The sequence below is a fragment of the Psittacula echo genome (assembly GCF_963264785.1).
Source record: "Psittacula echo genome assembly, chromosome: 2".
Lineage (NCBI taxonomy): Eukaryota > Metazoa > Chordata > Aves > Psittaciformes > Psittacidae > Psittacula > Psittacula echo.
The window spans coordinates 10,185,108-10,203,679 of NC_137737.1; the positions used below are offsets into that span (position 1 = coordinate 10,185,108).

Genomic DNA, 18,572 nt, shown 5'->3' on the forward strand with positions numbered 1-18,572 from the left:
TCAGAATCTGTGACCTTGGGGACTAGACTTCCCATTGTGCAGAAAATTGTCCCTTCTCCTGCTATTTTACTCCCTGTTCATCTTTTCTTCCTCAGCTGGCTATTTTTTCCATGCCACAGTTTGGACTATACTGACTGATGTTCCATACCCTTACTTGTCTCTATCTTTTTGGATTGCCAGGCAACTTGAGTCAAACCGGAAGGGTGTAACTGCTTAGGTGGTAACATCTCAGGTTTGAAAACCCCCAAACCTGCTGCTTCCAGCGAATTCTGGATTTTGTTGTGCCCAGGTTGAAATTGAAGTCCTATTTGCACTAAGCACAGAATGATGGATGGGTGGTTGGTCCAGCAACATCTCTGAAACAAGCAGCAAGGGTCCAAGATAAACCAGGCCAAAGATCTTGCAGTAGTGAATGGGCCATATATCAGTGTGTCTCTCCAAGGACCTGTCAGGGTTCATGTACCTTGCTACCTCCCTAGAGTGATTGGTTACTGGAATGGGTTTATTTTCATGTACCTTGCTACCTCCCTAGAGTGATTGGTTACTGGGATGGGTTTATTTTCAAATGAGAGTTGGTAATGGGGCACAAGCATCATTTCCATATATGTAATAGTAAGAAGTGTTATTGTTATGATCTGTATTTGAATAGGCAGTTCTTATGATTCAGTTCAGTTGAGTATTGCCCTGGAGAGTTGAATCCTGCCATGAAGCTTCTTTGCAGTGCTGGACAAGTTATCTAAAGCTGAAGATTGACTACTGGGAAGTGTGTGATCTTATTCTGCTTGACCCGACTGAGGTGTTTGACACATAAAGAGCAGAAGTCCCAAGCACTCAGAAATGCAGCTATGGGCTACAGGAGTTTTTATTAAAAGAAGTGTCCCATCACATACTGAAATGAAAAACAGCCCCCACAGTCTCCAGAGGAGCACAAAATCAATTGACAAGTTTTCATTGCAAGGCATAGCACTATTCTATGAGTAGTAGTGGTCAATAATGTAGGTGGGTTTTCCCGTGTGTATGTCCCTGTTTGTGACTTATTGTGGAAAAATTAGTTGGTTTGAATTCATCCTCATAAACTCTTGTAGAGGGCTCTCCAGAGAATACCACACTGTGGCTTGTCAATAGGACTGTTTGCACAAGTCCACCTTTTTTTTCCTACTCCTCTTGCTGGAATTTGCCTGGAGAATTAAAAGCTGTGAAATATTTAAAAATCAATAGAATTTACATGAAAAAATTAACACTAAAATGCATGGGTAGGGGTAGCAGAGCCTTTGCATGGAAAGCAGCTGGGTATGCATATTTGATTTATTCCTTCAATAAGTTTGAGAACATGTTCGTAAGGCCTGTGATCCTTTTGCATAATTTGTGCTGGTTTATTATTGGACTTGTCACTCTTACGAGGAAAATTAAATTGCTTGTTTGGAGGCTTGGGATTCACTGTGGGTAAAATGCAGCTACACAATGTTTTCCAAATAGTGGCTATAATTAATACAATAGCCTAAGCTTAACTGTTTCTCTGAATTAAAGCGGACAACTACCTTGTTAGTGAGAGCACAGATGGAGGGAGTGGATTTTACTGACCTGAAAGACGTTTTCCCATTTTCAAAGTGGCAGTTCTATAGGGGTTGTGAAACTTTTAACATGTGAAGCATTTACAATTTGGTGTTGATCAATCCCAGGCACAGCTATAGGTTGGGCAGAGAAGAGATTCAAAGCAGCCCTTCAGAGAAGGACTTGGGGGTGTTGGTCGATGAAAAAATGAACATGAGCTGGCTTCAGTGTGCGCTCGCAGCCCAGAAAGCCAACCGTATCCTGGGCTGCATCAAAAGGAGCGTGACCAGCAGGTCCAAGGAGGTGATCCTGCCCCTCTACTCTGCTCTCGTGAGACCTCACTTGGAGTATTGTGTGCAGTTCTGGTGTCCTCAACATAAAAAGGACATGGAACTGTTGGAACAAGTCCAGAGGAGGGCCACGAGGATGATCAGGGGACTGGAGCACCTCCCTTATGAGGACAGGCTGAGAAAGTTGGGGCTGTTCAGCCTGGAGAAGAGAAGGCTGCGTGGAGACCTCAGAGCAGCCTTCCAGTATCTGAAGGGGGCCTGTAAGGATGCTGGGGAGGGACTATTCATTAGGGACTGTAGTGACAGGACAAGGGGTAACAGGTTCAAACTTAAACAGGGGAAGTTTAGATTGGATATAAGGAAGAAATTCTTTACTGAGAGGGTGGTGAGGCACTGGAATGGGTTGCCCAGGAGGTTGTGAATGCTCCATGCCTGGCAGTGTTCAAGGCCACGTTGGACAGAGCCTTGGGTGACATGGTTTAGTGTGGAGTGTCCCTGCCCATGGCAGGGGATTTGGAACTAGATGATCTCAAGGTCCTTTCCAACCCTAACTATTCTATGATTCTATGATTCTTAGATTGCCCACTATTGCAGCAGAGCACTGGATTTCCTGGTGAAGGGAAGGGGAAAACTTAGTTCAAGAAAGAGAACAGCAGAGTGAGAAGTGGTTTTGTGTAAGGTGCCCTATTTGTTCAGTAGGAAGTAAGGTTTTATTCTGTAGAGGTAAGCTTAAAAAGTAATATCTTAGAATTCAATTTTAAGCACTTTTCCAAGGATTTATAGTGCAGATAAGCTTAAATTTTGGGTTGAGCTTCCCATCATCTTCCACAAAGGTAGTGTTTGTCATCAATGAGTTACCAAGGACAGTAATTTATAAAATGGAAATCTTGTGAGGTAGAAATCAACTTTCCAGAGTAACTGCATCATCAGCAAGGGAATTGCCTGTTAGGAAGTTCACCTGTGTATTAGGTAGGAAACTACAGCTGGTGCTGTTTCAGTGTCTAAAAGAAAGCAAAAAAACCAAAAAGCAACACAATGAAGAAACCTTTTCAGGAACTGGGGGATGCTCCCTTCTGTGATGGACTCATTCTTAGTTTTTGTCCAATCAAACATTTACTCCATTTCTAATGTGAAGGCTGTTCCAGTTGAGTGTGCTTGGGAAGTGGATGGTAGCTCTTAAAACAAGCCCTGAATGAAATGGTCCATTTCAATAAGCAGGCAAGTAGTTCCTTCCAGAGCATCAGTGTTGGACTTAACACTTTGGAATGGGTGCTTACTTGGAAGAAAATTGTGCAGATTTGGTACTGATCCCCCAAACTCCTTTATTTTAGTTTTAAAATCCCACATTCTCTGCATTTAAATGTAAAAGTGACATTTTGTTCATTTTTGGTAGATTTATTTTAATAGGAGAGTTTAATGTGTTAATCAAAACCAAACAAACACAGAACCAAACCCCAAACCTGCAACATCATAGCAAGTTGCCTCAGTAATTTTCCTTTCATGATCTGTAACCTTATCTTCAGTGTAGTTCTGCATGAACATTATCTGATGTTTGCTGGTTTTATCATCTGCTGTCTTTAGGGTTTATTATGATAGGCTCCCACTAAATATAATTGATGTAGAATTCTTAGAATCACAATTTCAATGCTAATTCTTCTGCAGCAGAAGAAACTTCAGCTGCTGTATGAAGAGCTCTCTCAATCTGTTGCTCCCTGTCTTTTATCAGTGTCACTGTTTTGGAATTGTGAAATAATGCCTTGTCCCTTCCCAGCTACTCTGGCATTTAGTAGGCAGCGTCTGTTCATTTAAAACACAAACCTGTGGGGCAGGGATTTCCTGAATGATGGTACTGGAAACCAAATCACTTCTTTTTTATTTTATATCCGAGAAAGTAGATTTGATGTCATTGTGTATTTGGATTCCAATCTGTGATATGATTAGGAATATCTGTAGCCCAAATTTCTACAGTATCTTTTCAAGGGATCTTGGTTAGTATCTTGGCTATCTAGATGTATTTCTACCAGTACAGAAATTTTCTGAACATTTATGATCATTCGACTTTCTAGATCAATTTAATGGTAAAATCACTCTGTCCCCTACTAACTGTGTCTTTCCTGCTTCCTCTTCTGTACTAAATCTGCTTCTTTGTGGAATGTTCTTGGTAGATTGTAGGAAAAGAAAGGAAAGGAGAAAAGAAAAGGAGGAAAGCACAAGTTCTAAACAATGAACTGAACTACGAGTTGCTTAGGTTGAAGCTCTGACTTTGGAGTCATTCTTGGTTAGCACCTTAAAGCATGTTGGTGTCTTAACATACTGTATCCCCCATTGTGTGTTGCCACTTGCATCATTTCACAAAGACTGGAAGTAGCAGTGATCTTTCCCCAAGGCCTTCTGTTTGAAGCAATGAAATTTTTTTCCTCCTCAGGAAATCCAGTATGAATTTATTTATTTGTTTACATGATGTGAGGAGTATCTCACATCGTGCTAATAACTTTTAGCAATATTATTCTAACACTGGAGGGAAACAAAGAAGGGGCATATATTACTTTATAGGATACTGGAGAAAAGGTTGTCTTTAAAAATATATCTGCTTTTGCACATGCTTTCCGACAGCCATACGGCTCGAAGACTGGCATGTGACAAGGGGAAATCAATAAAAAATGTATAATGATGTTATAAATATTTATAGAATAGCTGGATGAGTATAATGTGATAGGGAGAAGCCAAGAAGGCTTTTAGAATAGCAAATGTGTGCTCCAAAATATATTGGAATTCTTCCGAGTGAGTTAAAATGGGTAAAAAGGCATTGCGTAGGCTGTCAGAGACATTCACAGCACCTTTGATTCAAGTCCTCTCTAAGCAACCACAAGAAAAACTTTGTCAAAGAAGTGCAGCTAAAGAAAAGTTGGGAAGCAGAAAAGGGCAAAAGATTTCAGAAAGAGGTTATTACCTGATGGTCCCAGTAGGGTCCTGTAGGGATTGTTGATCGATTGATTAGCAACCCAGGAAAGTAAGGAAGTAGTTCTTGTGCTTCCAGCAGGATTAAATGATCCAGCCTTATTCAAAGACTAGGAATTTTCCAAGTCTGCTAAAGGATTTAACTATATATTTGCATATAACTGGCTGTTGCTGTAGTTGTGCAAACGTTAAATGTCTGTAAGTTATGCCTCGAAGACTACAAGCTTTATAAGCAAAACAAGCTGGGGAACAAATTTGGTTCCCTAAATGCAAGTAAACATTTCCTGTAGTCATCCTTCTGTCCTCCTGTCCTGTAGAAATTGGGCCCTACCACACGACTTATTCCTCTGCAAGAGGACTTGCATTGAGGGATTTGGCTCCATTCATTCTCTGTGTTGATGTAAACATCAAGAATAAGCTGGAGGTTTTATTTGGAGGAATTAATTCTTTTCTGCTTGTGCTGCAGATGGCTGAATTTGCTCAGTCTGCAAAAGCTGTGAGAAAAGTACATAAGGAAAGAGAGAATTATACTAAAAATGGAAGAAACTGTGCAAAAGACCATCTTGTTCCTCCTTTAACAACAGGCCAAAAACAGCTTCTTCAGTGGAGGTACCCATAACTGGGGACAGGTTATTTTTGCTCCTCATTTCCTGCATTCAGAATTCTCTTTCCCATTAGTCTAACCAGAGCACAATTTTGTTAATGGTTGGGTCAGGGTGCTAATTATCTTTGTGAAAAATGGATGGGCAGACAGTCCAGGAGATAGATGCTTCCTAATTTGTTAAGGGCTTTAAAAGATAAATGGCCTTGAAGTAGAATTGTTTTCAAACGAATAGCCAGTAGAGTGCTTGGAGCTGTGGCACAGTAAGCTCTCATCGGTTTTTCTCAGAGTGATAGATGTTGCACATTCCATCTGTTGACGTGGTCCTTGCCATCAGAAGTCCCAATTTATTAAGAGTTTTTAGGGCAATGGTTGTAAATTATTGCAGACCAATTTTATTACTGTTTCACATCTACCGAGGACTGAGCCCTTTGTGCAGCTTTATATAAACTCACCGAACACCATTAATATGTTGACATTTAGGCTCATTTTGGTAGCATGAATCAGAGCATGTTATCATGCAGTAATTGCAGTGGTTTGAAGTGACTGGAATATTCACTTTGCTAAAAGCAGGGGAAACAATAATTTCCATTTCTCTGCTTTTTCAACCCAGAACTGTGCTTAAAAAAACCTATCCCAAACCCAACCCATAACATTCAACCCCCCCTCCTAAATTGTGTGTGCTGGGGACATCTGCCTCTTCTTCTTTGCAACAACTGAACAAGAACCAGCAGCTCTTACAGGCCTTACTGGAAACTGCTGTAAGTGTCACCTTTGAAAATCAGCCTCTAAAGTCTCTGTATGGACACATACAGCCAAGCCTTGGCTTCAAAAACATGTCTTAATATGTAACAAGAATCCTCCTGATGTGCAAAAAACCCCTAAAAATCTACTGTGTTTTCATATGCTGATATGGCTTAAGTGTTTAAGACACATTGAAATGCCTTTTGTGATTCAGCAGCAGGAATAGGTTTCCAACACCTGTGTCTGTATTATCATATCAGTAAAAGAAACATGTTTCCTGGCTCTCTTCAGTGGAGGGCACCACTGGATGATTATATTTACTGTAAGGAGCTGGCAGCCTTTCTCACTTAACCATCATTAGGAGATCTGCTGCTGAGGTCCCATTTTGTGAGGCAGCTGGAAATTGGCACTTAGTTTGAATGTATTGTTTTCTACCTTTCTCTTAAAGTTCAAGGACAAGGCAAAACTGTTCAGACTATGCAAAGAATAAGGCTTTGCTCACTCTCTTTCTTTTCTTGGTCCTTTGACCTCTTAGTTCTTTTCTAAATAAATTTATGCCCCAAGTAAAATTACTCTGCTATATAGACACAAAATTAAATAGAAGTGTGGACCATGTCAGCAAAGATGCAGGTGGAAGACATGAGGGGAAAGGTATTATGAAAACATCACTCAGAAGACAGCTGTGATAAGTATGTAGACTTTTTACTGGAGTAAAAATTACCTAAGTCTTCAGTAGTGTTTCTCTTGATGCTTATTTTGCTTTAGGCAACTGAGGCATGGAACGGGGTCAGTGGTGAAACCTTAAATCACTCGAAAGGCAAGATGCGGAATAGTGCCTGCTGACTCTGAATTTCTTTCATTATTTTAAATATTGTCCCCTCCTTAGTCCCACCCTAAGATGTCCCTGCACCTTCTGGACTTCTGCCACCTGGTTTTCCTCTTGTAATGTTGTATGGCTTAAACCACAGCTTTACCTCTAACTTTCTGCTACACTGGATCTGCTCGAAAGTCCAAAATACTTTCTTGTGATAGAGGTTTTCTTTGTTCAGGTTCAGTGGCTTCACATGACCAAATAATACTTCATTAACCTGATGGCCTAAGGATATAAAGCTCCAGGGGAAACTTGTATTCCTGTATCATTGGCAAGATAATTAGGAAGTGGAATAATGCAAATCTCACCCCAGGCAACTGTCTTGAGATTTAAGTTTTTATTCTGAAACCAAAGTGGTTGTGTCATAAATCCTTTTATATTTGGGCTTTTATATTTTTAAGTTTATTGTTGACCTTCACAATGAACATATTGCTAGGGCAGGAGGCTTTAGGAGCCCAATTAAGTTGGGCTGGTAAACCCAGTGAGGTTTTTAGTCAGCAGTGTCATGGGCTTAAGTTTGCTTTAACTAGCTTTGATTTTAAGCTCCTTGGGCATGGCTTTTAATTCTGTATGTGTAAAGTATCTATGAGAGTGTATCTACCACAGTTAGAGCTTCTACATGATACGAAAACATAGGCACAAAAGCTGCTGGTGGCAGAAAGAGTTCTGCATCAATCAGGAGGGTGGAATATTGGACTTAGATTAGAGACAGCTTCATATGGAGTCAGCTACAGCCTTCCCAGTTAATAGAGGCCAGGGGGAAGCTCATATCAGTAAATGCTGCATCCAGGCGGCAGCAGCAAGCAGGAGATTAAACGCGAGAGCGGTATGGATGTGATGTCCTGTTGAGCGTGGCCTTCTGTGAGTAAAAGTCACTTAGAAATTAAAAGTTTAGCAAAACTCTACCAAGTAAAAGGTGTCTAATGAAGTTTGGCAGCTTTTCTCTCTGAAAAAGAGGCAAGGAAATTAGTGTGGTTGCTCTGAGGTGGTTGGACTAAAAATTAATATGGCAAAAGCAAAATGAAGGGGAAAAAATCAATATTCTTGCTAATAAGAACCAACATTTATTTTACAGGAAACCTGAAGTTTTGCCTTCTGATTCTGAACCAGCCTTTCAACAAAGGTCATTTTCATTGTCTGTGGAGCAAAGGTAATAATAACTTACATACATCTTCATTTGCTTATTTACTTAGCTGCTACCCAGCTAATGTACTTCATGCCTCTTGAATTGCAATGTGGCAATTTCCTCTTAACTAGAGCAGCTTTCTGGTGCGGGTATGAATCGGCAGAATATGTCCCTTGCTGCAGGATGCAGCAAATGAGCTGATTATGCAAATTCTGCATCTCTGCATTGCTTACGTCAGTGAGATCTTTATGGACTGAGCTGGGTAAGACTGTAGCTTTTCAGAGGCATCTTAGGAATGATCATTGTTTTGCTGACAAAGTGTAGTAGGTCAGTGGTGCATTTCAAGTGTCTGGAAGCGAAAGTTCCTTTAAAGGTCATCAGTGAAATGTGTTCATTTTCATCAAAATAAAACGAACTCTGTAGATATTATGTTGTAAAAGCAGTGAGAATTTGTGTGCGTGTCAGAAATATGCAAATCAGATTTCACTACCTTTGTTTAATACACACAGTGCTAATCTTTGTCTCTGCTATGATAGCTGTACATTAACTGACGTTTTGTAAAGATATGTAAATCTTCATAAGCTTGGAGCTATTAATTCCTCCAGTGCAGAAATGTAGTCCTGCGGAAGCTTTCTGACAAACCACAGGAAGCATCTCTAACTTGTTATCAGGCTGGGAACCTTGCGGAGAAGAGAGATTCCTCTTAACTGACTGGGGCAGATAGAGCTATTTGATTTCACCATAAGCATAAGGGCTGGCAGGAGGTAGCTGTATAGGGAAAAGGAATTGGATCAAGGGATGAAGTGGGCAGGATGTGTTATAGCACCTAATTCCAGTGAGCCTAAATTACATGCCAATATAGGCAGACAAGGAGAAAAGGAGACACTTGCATGGGATGAAGCAATGCATCTGAACGAGTACGGTACCCCAGACAGGCTCTCTTTCAATATCATCAAGAACTGCTCAGTGGAAGGGCTGACAAGTTTCTGGATGTGTTTTTACGTATTTTTTTATTTACAGCATGTCTTTCAGTGTATCTTTTTGTATTAAATAATGAAGGGGAGAAGGGTAGTTATTTTGGTCTTATTTCTTTGTCCCACCTTTCCTGTGTTTTTAAGATTAAGGTTAAGAAAGAGACAGCAAACCAGATGTACACAGTTACTGAATGGCAGTATTTAGTGTCTTCTAGTACTCTGCATGTGTTACTTGCTGTGTTATGTTAATCATACTTTTTTGCATATTCAGTGCAATTTTAAGTCTTCCTTTTGCAGTTAAACCTGGGCAGGTTGTCCTTTGGGGCATGGAGTGTGAATCCAGGACTGGGTTTTGGCAATGCCTGACAGACAATGCTAGTGGAGTACTATAGGTGTCAGTAGTCTTGTTTCCCCCTGGCTCCTGCTTCTGAAAGGAGTTGCAGCAGAGACTTGCAGGACTAGGAGAACCTGGGGGTTTTGGTATGTGAACTGAAGGAAGTTCTGAAAGAATGAAACATACTTCGAAACAGTACTTGATGACCAGCTGTGTATGCTTGAAATCTCACAAAGGAGTGGGGCTGTTGATCTAAAGAATATTGCCAGCTACGCAAACTAGGGGGAAAATGGAGTGAAAAATGCAGAGGAAAAAAGCAAGATAAAATATTGACTGACTTCTCTAAGTTACAGCAATGTTGGATGTTACTGAGTACAGAATGCTGAGACATAAGTGTTATTTTTCAGGTAGGTTTTGTCCTATCAAAATAACTTGTTCAATTAGCCATGTCACTTTAGTGTCAAGTAAAACTGAAGGGGTGATGTGAGTTTAAAAAACCCCATCATATTAATAAGTGTGGCTATTCTAGGCTAAAATCATCCGAGGTGTAACTGCTGTTGACCTCAAGAAGAAATGATTGCAGTTAATTAGCCTTTGTCTTATTACAGACTTATATGAAATCTATTTTTACTGACATACTTTCAGAGCAACTATTTCAGTCTGTACAAGTTTGTTTGAACTTCCTTCCTTTGCTTTGTGAAGGACAGTGAAATCTGATTTCTTTACTTCCAGGAACAGCTTTTAACCACTCCTGGCATACAAGGTGGATAAGTGACAATAGTGAAGTAGTATAAGCTAAACACTATCATGATTCCAGTCTGTTATATTCATTACTGCAGTGAACCAATCTAGAACATGTTATCCTTGTGTGAGGTAGAGTCATATAATATTAGTGCTCTCCTAAAGGCTGGATAGAGTAAATGCTGAAGAAGTTTGCAGAAGCAGGATGAGGAATATTATGGCAGAAATCACTGGTAGATCACTGAGGGATTTATTTGGCATAGTGAAGAGGGGACAAACCAAATGATGAGAAATTGAAGAGAATAGGTAAGGAGAAAAGGTCTCATAGTAAGTGGAGCTGATATAAGGAGACTCAATATGGGAAGGTCAGGTGGATGCAGAAGGTTGGGAATACACTGTGGGTAAACACAAGGCTGGGAACACTGGTCAAATCCATCGAAAGTGCTTGGCTGTAGCTGTTAATACAGCTATTTTTAGCAATGGAAGTTGTACAGCTTCCATTTCAGTTTATCCTAACAGTGGAAAATATTTCGAAGAGACAGGACTCAGCTTTTCTCAGAGCTGCATGTTTCTGTGTCCAGGAGGTTCCTATAAGGAAGACTGGATCCAGGGGAGCCTTACCTTAATAACCCTGTGTCACATCCTAAATTCCTGCTTGTATTTCAGCATGTTTCTAGCTAATGTTTTGAATCCTGTTTAACAGAAGAATTGGTAGGGAAAAAATTCAGTTTACATTAGTCTCTAGGACTACTTTGCAAGTGGCTTCAAATGTAAATGTGTTTTAAACGGAAAGGACTGTGGGTTTAAAGGCTGAAACTGTCTCAGAGATTGCATTTGGAAAGTACAGAGGCCCAGGTTTTAGTGGCTGAAAACAGAAGGGATTATCTGGAGAATAAATGCAAGTTCCAGAGATTTTGATTCAGCTCGTTAAAATCTCTTTAATCAGAAATTCAATTACTTATTTATGCCAAGAATTTCAGCAGTGTCTAGCGATCACAAGTGCTTCTGTTTATTTGATGTCTCCCTAGTGAAGTACCAGGAAAGGGGCAGAATTATTGCAGTGCTGAGAAATCACCTCTGTGAATTTGTCTCAAGTTCAGGATCTGATGTTGTTTCTTGCTTCTGAAAGCATTGCACCTACAAGCTGTATTACTCAAATGGTCCAGAATTGTCTTCATGGCCTCGCTTGATTGTAGCATGCTAAATAACTGTGTGTTGAAGAGTACTTTCCATTCTTAAATGTTGACAGTGACAGCTGTGAAGAGCAAGAAGTTACGGTCTGAAAAATAAGACTATTTCAAGAATCCGAATAAAATAGCAACATGCTGCAGCAATCATAGAGTTCCCATCAATGCTGTGTTTCTGGAATGGCAGGTGTTGTTAAACAGTGTCTTTGGATCTGCTTGTTGAGAAAGACATTACAATAGTTCTTTTTTTTTTTTCCTTTAGGTTCCACCAAACCTCTGCCTGGGTCTTCTTATATCTGTGGGTTTACTGGTTAATGCAGTGGCAGAGTTAAAATACTGGTTAATGCTATTTTTCTTGGCTGAAGATGAAAACTATTACACTTCTTTAAATATTAGCCATTAGTGCTACAAAATATCCTTGGCTGATGTACCAGAATAAACTACCAGCATTCTTTTGGAATGGACTTACTGAATCTGACTTGTGGGATGTGTTTTTACTGTTGGACAAGCGGATGGGAAGGAGTTGTCTATGAGACCAGGCTGCAAAAATATCTGTCCTTCAGGAGTACCTCCTTAACCGGTTTCTTTCATGGACCATTCTTTTCAGTGAAGGAATTTGGGGTTTAGAGATGTCTCATTATGCTGCCGTACCAGCCACTTCTCTGGTCGCGCATAGTATGTAGGTATTTTATGATGCTTTGTAGATCTTAAACATGGGGGACCTCCAGACAGAAGGAAGTTGTTCACCCTGGAGATTTCAGCCTGTATTTTGGGGGGTTCTGTGTACTGAGACAGCGGGAAGCGTACTTCTACCACAGCAGTGTAATAACTCAGATCCAGACTGTGCTAGATTGTCTTCATGTAAACAGTATTTTCTTACACTGCATCTCCTGCGATTGCATATCCATAAATTGAATGCTTTCAAGTTTCCATCTCTATCGATACTCATTTTACAACAATGAAAGTGGCTATTGGATTTTAAATAGTATCGTGAATGGGAGGCAACTTTACTTTCAAGGTCAGCCTACTTTTTTGGTGAAAATGCTGCTGGTGAATGGATTGTGAGCACTTGGAGGTGACTGCCAGTTACAAAGTACTTCCTGAGTAATCAAGTAAGCAAAGGTGCTAAGTTGTATCATGAATTTCAGAATTATCTGTATTTGAATGCCACGTGCTCCCGTGCATTTTATGTTCCATATGCTTTTGTCTGCAATATAACTGGTAATTGATATTTTGAATGTCTTCTGTTGAGGTCCAAGAGCTGTTTGTAAAGGTAAATAAGATACAAATAGAAGTGGCGCTGCAAATCTCAGGTATATATACTGAGGTGGAGGTAACAGATTAGTTGAAGCAGTTTTAATGTCTCAGCAGAGAAAAGGGTATTGTAGCATAATAACAGGAGGGGAATAACCTCACTTTCCCTGTTGCTTTTTTTTCCATTCCATGGTTGATACCTTGTCCTGCATTGTCTTCACCTATGCTTCTGGAGTTATTTGTTTGTACAGCCATTCACTTACCTACCAGCTCTTACCTATCAGCAATGAATTTGCCTTGTTGGCATATGGTGTGCTTTTTTTCTCACCTTTTATTTTCATTTCTAGCTGAACTTGCTTGTAATATATCTCAAATTTGTACTAGACCCAGAATTGGCAGCTGGCATAAAGCCTGAGTGAATTTAGAGCAGCCACTATTAATAAATAGGAAAATGTTCATTAAAATGGTGATTGGGATGTCGCATGGACTTGCATGCTTTATTGCACTTCCTAGTAGGCACCCAGACTAGCAGTAACTCTTACTGCTGGCCTCAGCTAAACTGCTCTGTTCTCCCCTAAGTAATGTTAGACTCCTGATAAGTCAACAATGAAGTTCATTTTTCCATATTTGAATCAAAATAGGAATATAATTTCTAGTTTGTATCTAGGAACTTAAATTTGCTGTTCTGTGCCGCTCAACTTAGATATAAACATTCGCTTATGGTGGTGTGCCTGTTGTTGGACTGCATGCAATGAGTTAACGTCCTTCAATTGCAGGAGTCTGAGAGAAGTTATTTTAAGTGTTCTTGAGGGTAAGGAATCTATAATATATTACGAACAAGAATATTTGGCCCTGATTAATGCTGGCTAGACCATGCTTTAAGCTTGGAAATGTAGTATCTGGATCTCAGGGTGCGCAATAGTTTGCACTAGCAGTGATTTTTTTGGGGAGAGAGTTTTTGAGATCAAGCTTTGCCCATGACTCTGAATAATTTTGACCTCTACCAGCTTTTCAGTGATGAATGACAGGTTTGCACTCATCTTCATAAACCTAAGCTTAAAACTCCGGAGAGATGGTAAATTTCTCCCATGTGTGACATGTTAGTGCCTTTCTGATTCAGACTCAGGGCTCTTGAGAAGCAGCCTAGGTGTGTGGACATTCTGAAAAGTAGCTCTCATTGATTTTTGCAGACTTTTAGACAGGTATTGGCAAAGCTGAAAACAGAGCTGATCTTTTAGGCCTTTTGCACAGTTCAGGTTCCCTCAGCACAGCAGAAGCTGTTGATAGAATGTGGTCTTCGGGTAGAAATTGAGGCATAATAGGCTGCATTTTATTTTGTTGTTGTTGATTTTAATTCTCTACAAATCCAGCAACAGGAAATTCTGAGATCTAAAAGGAATTCTGGTTGTTTAATGCATTTGAGATTTTTGTTTGGGAAATTGAGAAAATGAGTAATTAAGATCCCCCTCTGTGGTGCTTTGAAAAGCTGAACCCTGCTGAGCTGGAGCTCAGAGGAACAGAACAATAGAGGATTACTTTGAAGTACCAGTGAAAAGCATAACAGGTGATTACAACACAAGGAAAAAAAAAGAGGTTATTTCAGTGCTTTTTTTCTATTGAGTTGGGATGCAAATCCCATTAGGTGAGTTCTATTGTTGCAAGATTTGCTATATAGAAGCCTTTGATAGCATCGTACTATATATCTGGTTACCTTGATGTTTCCCAGAGGACAGTTGAAAGAAGGAGCTTTGAAAAATATTGTCAGGAGGATACTTTAGAGCATCCCAAGCAGAAAGGGAGGTATAAGGCAATAGGAACAACAAAACCAAAGATGATTAATAGCTCGTTTTGTTAGTGATCCAACAAGAGAAATGGCCCTGGGAATGAACACAGGGAGCAGGGGTGAATGCATGAGGTTAGTGTAAGTAAAACCTGTGACACCAGGTTCTTAATCCTATAAAAGGAACACTTGAATTTTTGCTGCCTCAAGCTACCAGACAAGTGTTTAAAAAGATTGTTTCTCTGGGAGTTACTACAAGGCAAAATATTATTTTCATAGCTAAAGCTTAGCACGAATCCACTGCTACGGTGAAGATGTAAGGTCATGTAAAAGATGGATGTTATCTAGGGTTCCTGACATCAGGATCTTCTGACTGGCTGTGATAGCCACTCTTTCTTTTTCCCTTACTCAGGGGAGACAAGAAAGCCCGTACTGGTACAAACACCTTGCCATTAATCTTGGTCCAGTGGTTATTTCAAATGGTGATTGTTTTTTAGAAGTGGATCTCTTCTTTTTAATTTTACTAAAGGTAGTTATGTTTCCAGCCTTTGAATTTGAAGTTTTGATTACTTTATTACATGATTGCAATAATGAGTAACCCAGCCAGCGAAGAGTTTAACTCTCTGTAACAAGTTGAGACTATGCTTGCATTTGTTGCTTACTTGACTGATGGAGCGTGCATCTTTTGCTGTATGCCATGTCTGAAGGAACAGCAGTAGTTTGAGAATATGGATGTTGGATTGCTGGCTTTCTCATCTAAACAGTGTACATACTGTCTTGTTCTCTTGTTCAAATATAAAAATTGAAGTTTAAATTCCTGTAAGTCACTAAATAGTTCACTTTTTTTCTCTTCTCATTCTCTCTGCTCTTTTGTAAAGCTGGGTTGTTTGATTTGTTAGATTTTAATATGACATACATGTGTTATTAAAACAGTATGTGCATTTCCATTCTGAAAACAGCATACTGACATTATGGGGGGTTTTATGTGTAATTAGTTAGATAGCTTGCCACACAACATCACATAAGTTCTAAATTGGCTGATGGACTTGTGTCAAGGACAGCTTTCTCTGTGATCCTTTCTGGTTTTGTTAACTACCTTCTATAGCAACACTACTTCTAAGCTGCTTTAATGTATTTTGGCTTTATGTTATTCAAAATGTTGTCTATGGGAAACACATGCAGCTGTGTTTTGTTTGACTTTGGGATCATGAGTGTTGTTTATTCCCAGGCAAAGACCAAGGTATTTCAGGAGTTAATGGAGGTCTGGGCTCTGTCCTTTATGTACCTAGTGGGAGCCACTAAGAGATTGAGTAAGAAGAAAGTAGTTCTTATAGATATCAAGTAAACAGTTAAGCCTGATGACTTCAGTGGGGTCATTCTTGCACTTTATATACCAAAAGCAAGTGGTAAGGAATTTGGTGTGGTTTGCTGGATTTTGCTGGGATATCTTGTTGGGATGAGCCAGAAGAGCTGTGTGTGGTATTGATTCTATTATCTGAGCATGACAAATTGCAAGAATGACTTGAGGATTTTCTGGATTTATTTTAGTTTGTTTCCTGTGCCATAAACAAGTTATTATATGGGACAGAGCTTGGATGTTCAGCTGTTTAACACCCGTATTAGCTGAACAGCTCTATATTACAACTTTGGAGTATTGGTTGGGTTTTTGGTTGATTTCTGACTGCACTAAAGATTTGCTTGTGTAAATGAATGAAGCTCTGTTGATTTTGATTCAGTTGCCTGTATTTACACCAGCCAAAAACTTAGTGCATAAAACCAGAATGAGTACCATGGTTTGTTTTCTTTTTCTCACAAGTTAACAATTCTTTATCTAAAACACTGCGGAGCCAAGGGTGACGTACAGCGGCCTGTTCATTGACAGTGAATCACATTGGAGCACAAAGGGAAAGGTTGGCATAGGTTTCTCATTCTGGAAAATTCCACTGACCTCAGATATAGCAGCAATTTTGAGAAGTGTTTTATTATAAGTTTCTATTGTTGGAAGCTCTGTTAACTTGGAGCCTGATGTGGAGGCTCTTGATATCAATATTCCTTCAGTTACTTTGAATTAATTTGGCTCAAACCTTCATAAAATTCTTTCTTTAGAAAGGGCCTGCTCCTCTTTTCACTGAAATAAAGTTTAACTCTGATGTCCTGGCTAAGGTGTGACCACAAGAATTAATGTTGGTTCAATGTAAGCTGCATTAGTACTGCAGTAATTCGGTGCTGTAGGGTATGAGTATTATTCTGTGGGAATTCCTTTTGAAAAATCTCAGCTCCTTTGAACTTCAAACCCAGCCCAGGGTCTTGCTCCTTGACACTTCTGTTTCTGGTAGTTACGAGTTGTTCAGCAAGTAACAAGTCTTTGCTTATTTCTAAACATGCACTTGTCTTGCAACCTTCCTAGTGTTGGCTGCATCAAACACTTTGCATTAGCTCCTAGCTTCCAGTAGTCCATAGTGTTAGCTTGGTGTTTGTGATGTGTAATAAGCTATGAATAATTGATAATCAGGTTAGACTGCATGGTAAGGTCTAGAACATCACTTTTGAAATGTGTTTCATTCAAGGAGGAACAGACAGAGAGGGACCAATTTAACTTTGCAAGTCTTTGAAGAGGCCCCACATGTTTTGAAGTAAAAGAATTGTAGAAGCTGAAGTTGCATTTAGATTGTGGTATTGGGCAATATGAATGGCCTAAGAAAAAGCATGAGTTTGTAACAGGCTGTCACAATGACTTAAAATTAACTTGGGGCTATGCCAATTCTGTGCTTAAGATAATCTTAAACGTTTTAAGTTTAAGAGTTCTGAGTAAGTTATTTAGCCTGTGAAAAGATATGGTTCAACAAAACAACACAACTCGTGTTTAATACAGGGTTAAGGTGGGTAAAACTGCTTCAAAGTCTTTTGAGGTACAAATCTAAGTGCTATAAGTGCAATATATGGCCCAGATAATTTCAAAAGAAAGAGACTTTATCTTTTGGGTTTGGATGCTCAAATTGATGAGGTCTGGCAGTAAGGAGGCGGTGACCCTCCTAAATAGCTGCTCAGATGTGAGGTTATTTTCTCTTGTCTTTCCTTGGCCAGTTTACTGAAAAAAAAACCCCAAGAGGCAAGTTAATTTGGTGGCATCTTGTATCTATAGTCAATCTGCTTTATTTAGTCTTCTTTAAGTCTTTTCCATTAGCTGTCTCAAATCTTCCTTTTTTATTTAGCAACAGGGAAAGGACAATTAGTATAAGGCTCTGGAAACTGCGAAGCTATCATCTAATTCTGAACTTGTCTTAGCTGTCATTTTCCTTGAGCACCTCTGTTTTTGTAGGCCTATGTACCCTTGTCATAGAGCAACACTCTCATAAGAACCTTGTAAAACCCAGATACATATTAACAAGGCATCTGAAGTTGACCTTTTGTTTGGGAGGGAGATTGCTAATGCTGTTGGCAGTGATTTGTGAAGTTTGCTTTCCTCAGTGAATTTAGGATCAGTTTAGTATTTAAGCTTACTTCTAAATCATGCATTGAATTTCTTTGCTTTTTCCTTAGATCTATAGATTTGGGTGAGCATTAATGCATCAGTCATATTTCCTTCAGTGATTATACCGCTTCATATCCATTGCATTCACCTTCTAGAAATGCTTTGGCAGCAGAACTGACTATGCAAAAATGTATAAGAAAGGGTAGACATAATAAATGCACTATCAATTTGGCTGATGCAGTTCAACGTTTTAAGTTGTGTTTGTGACCCACTGTTCATCTCTGGCAATTTAAATATACATATGCAGTGTCCTTCTTCAAAGTGTGCAGGACAATAGGTAGGTGCTAATGTTATTAGCATAATAAATCTTTACTAAAAGAGGTTTCTCATATATTGCAAGTTCATGCCGCTTCTGTTCTCATTTAGATATTAAGTTTAGATGTGTGCAAAATTTCTTGAAGTTTGCTGCAAGTCACAGCAGCGAACTTCAATTATTTATTTTCTTTTTTTATAATATATATTCTAAAAGTGTGCTGTCTTATCCCTTCTGGGACTACTTAAAATAACATAAGTAACTGCATGTTGAACCTTTGTCCCTGCTGGTGCAGTAGCATCACATTGTTTAGGACACTCCTTTATCAAGGTGGTGCAGGATACTGTAGTTTGTAACCCACCTCACTAGCTGTAAA

The 18,572-nt window shown here is 39.4% G+C and overlaps 1 protein-coding gene across 1 annotated transcript in view; it reads left to right on the forward strand.

Annotated features, from left to right (window-relative positions):
* Positions 1-18,572, forward strand: part of TPK1 (thiamin pyrophosphokinase 1) — a gene marked incomplete at both ends in the record, with an annotated part of 286,248 nt that overhangs the window by 51,298 nt on the left and 216,378 nt on the right. The window contains one exon of the mRNA XM_080611270.1: positions 8,091-8,165. Within this exon, the coding sequence (XP_080467396.1) occupies positions 8,091-8,165 (75 nt within the window). The remainder of the gene's footprint in view (positions 1-8,090; positions 8,166-18,572) is intronic.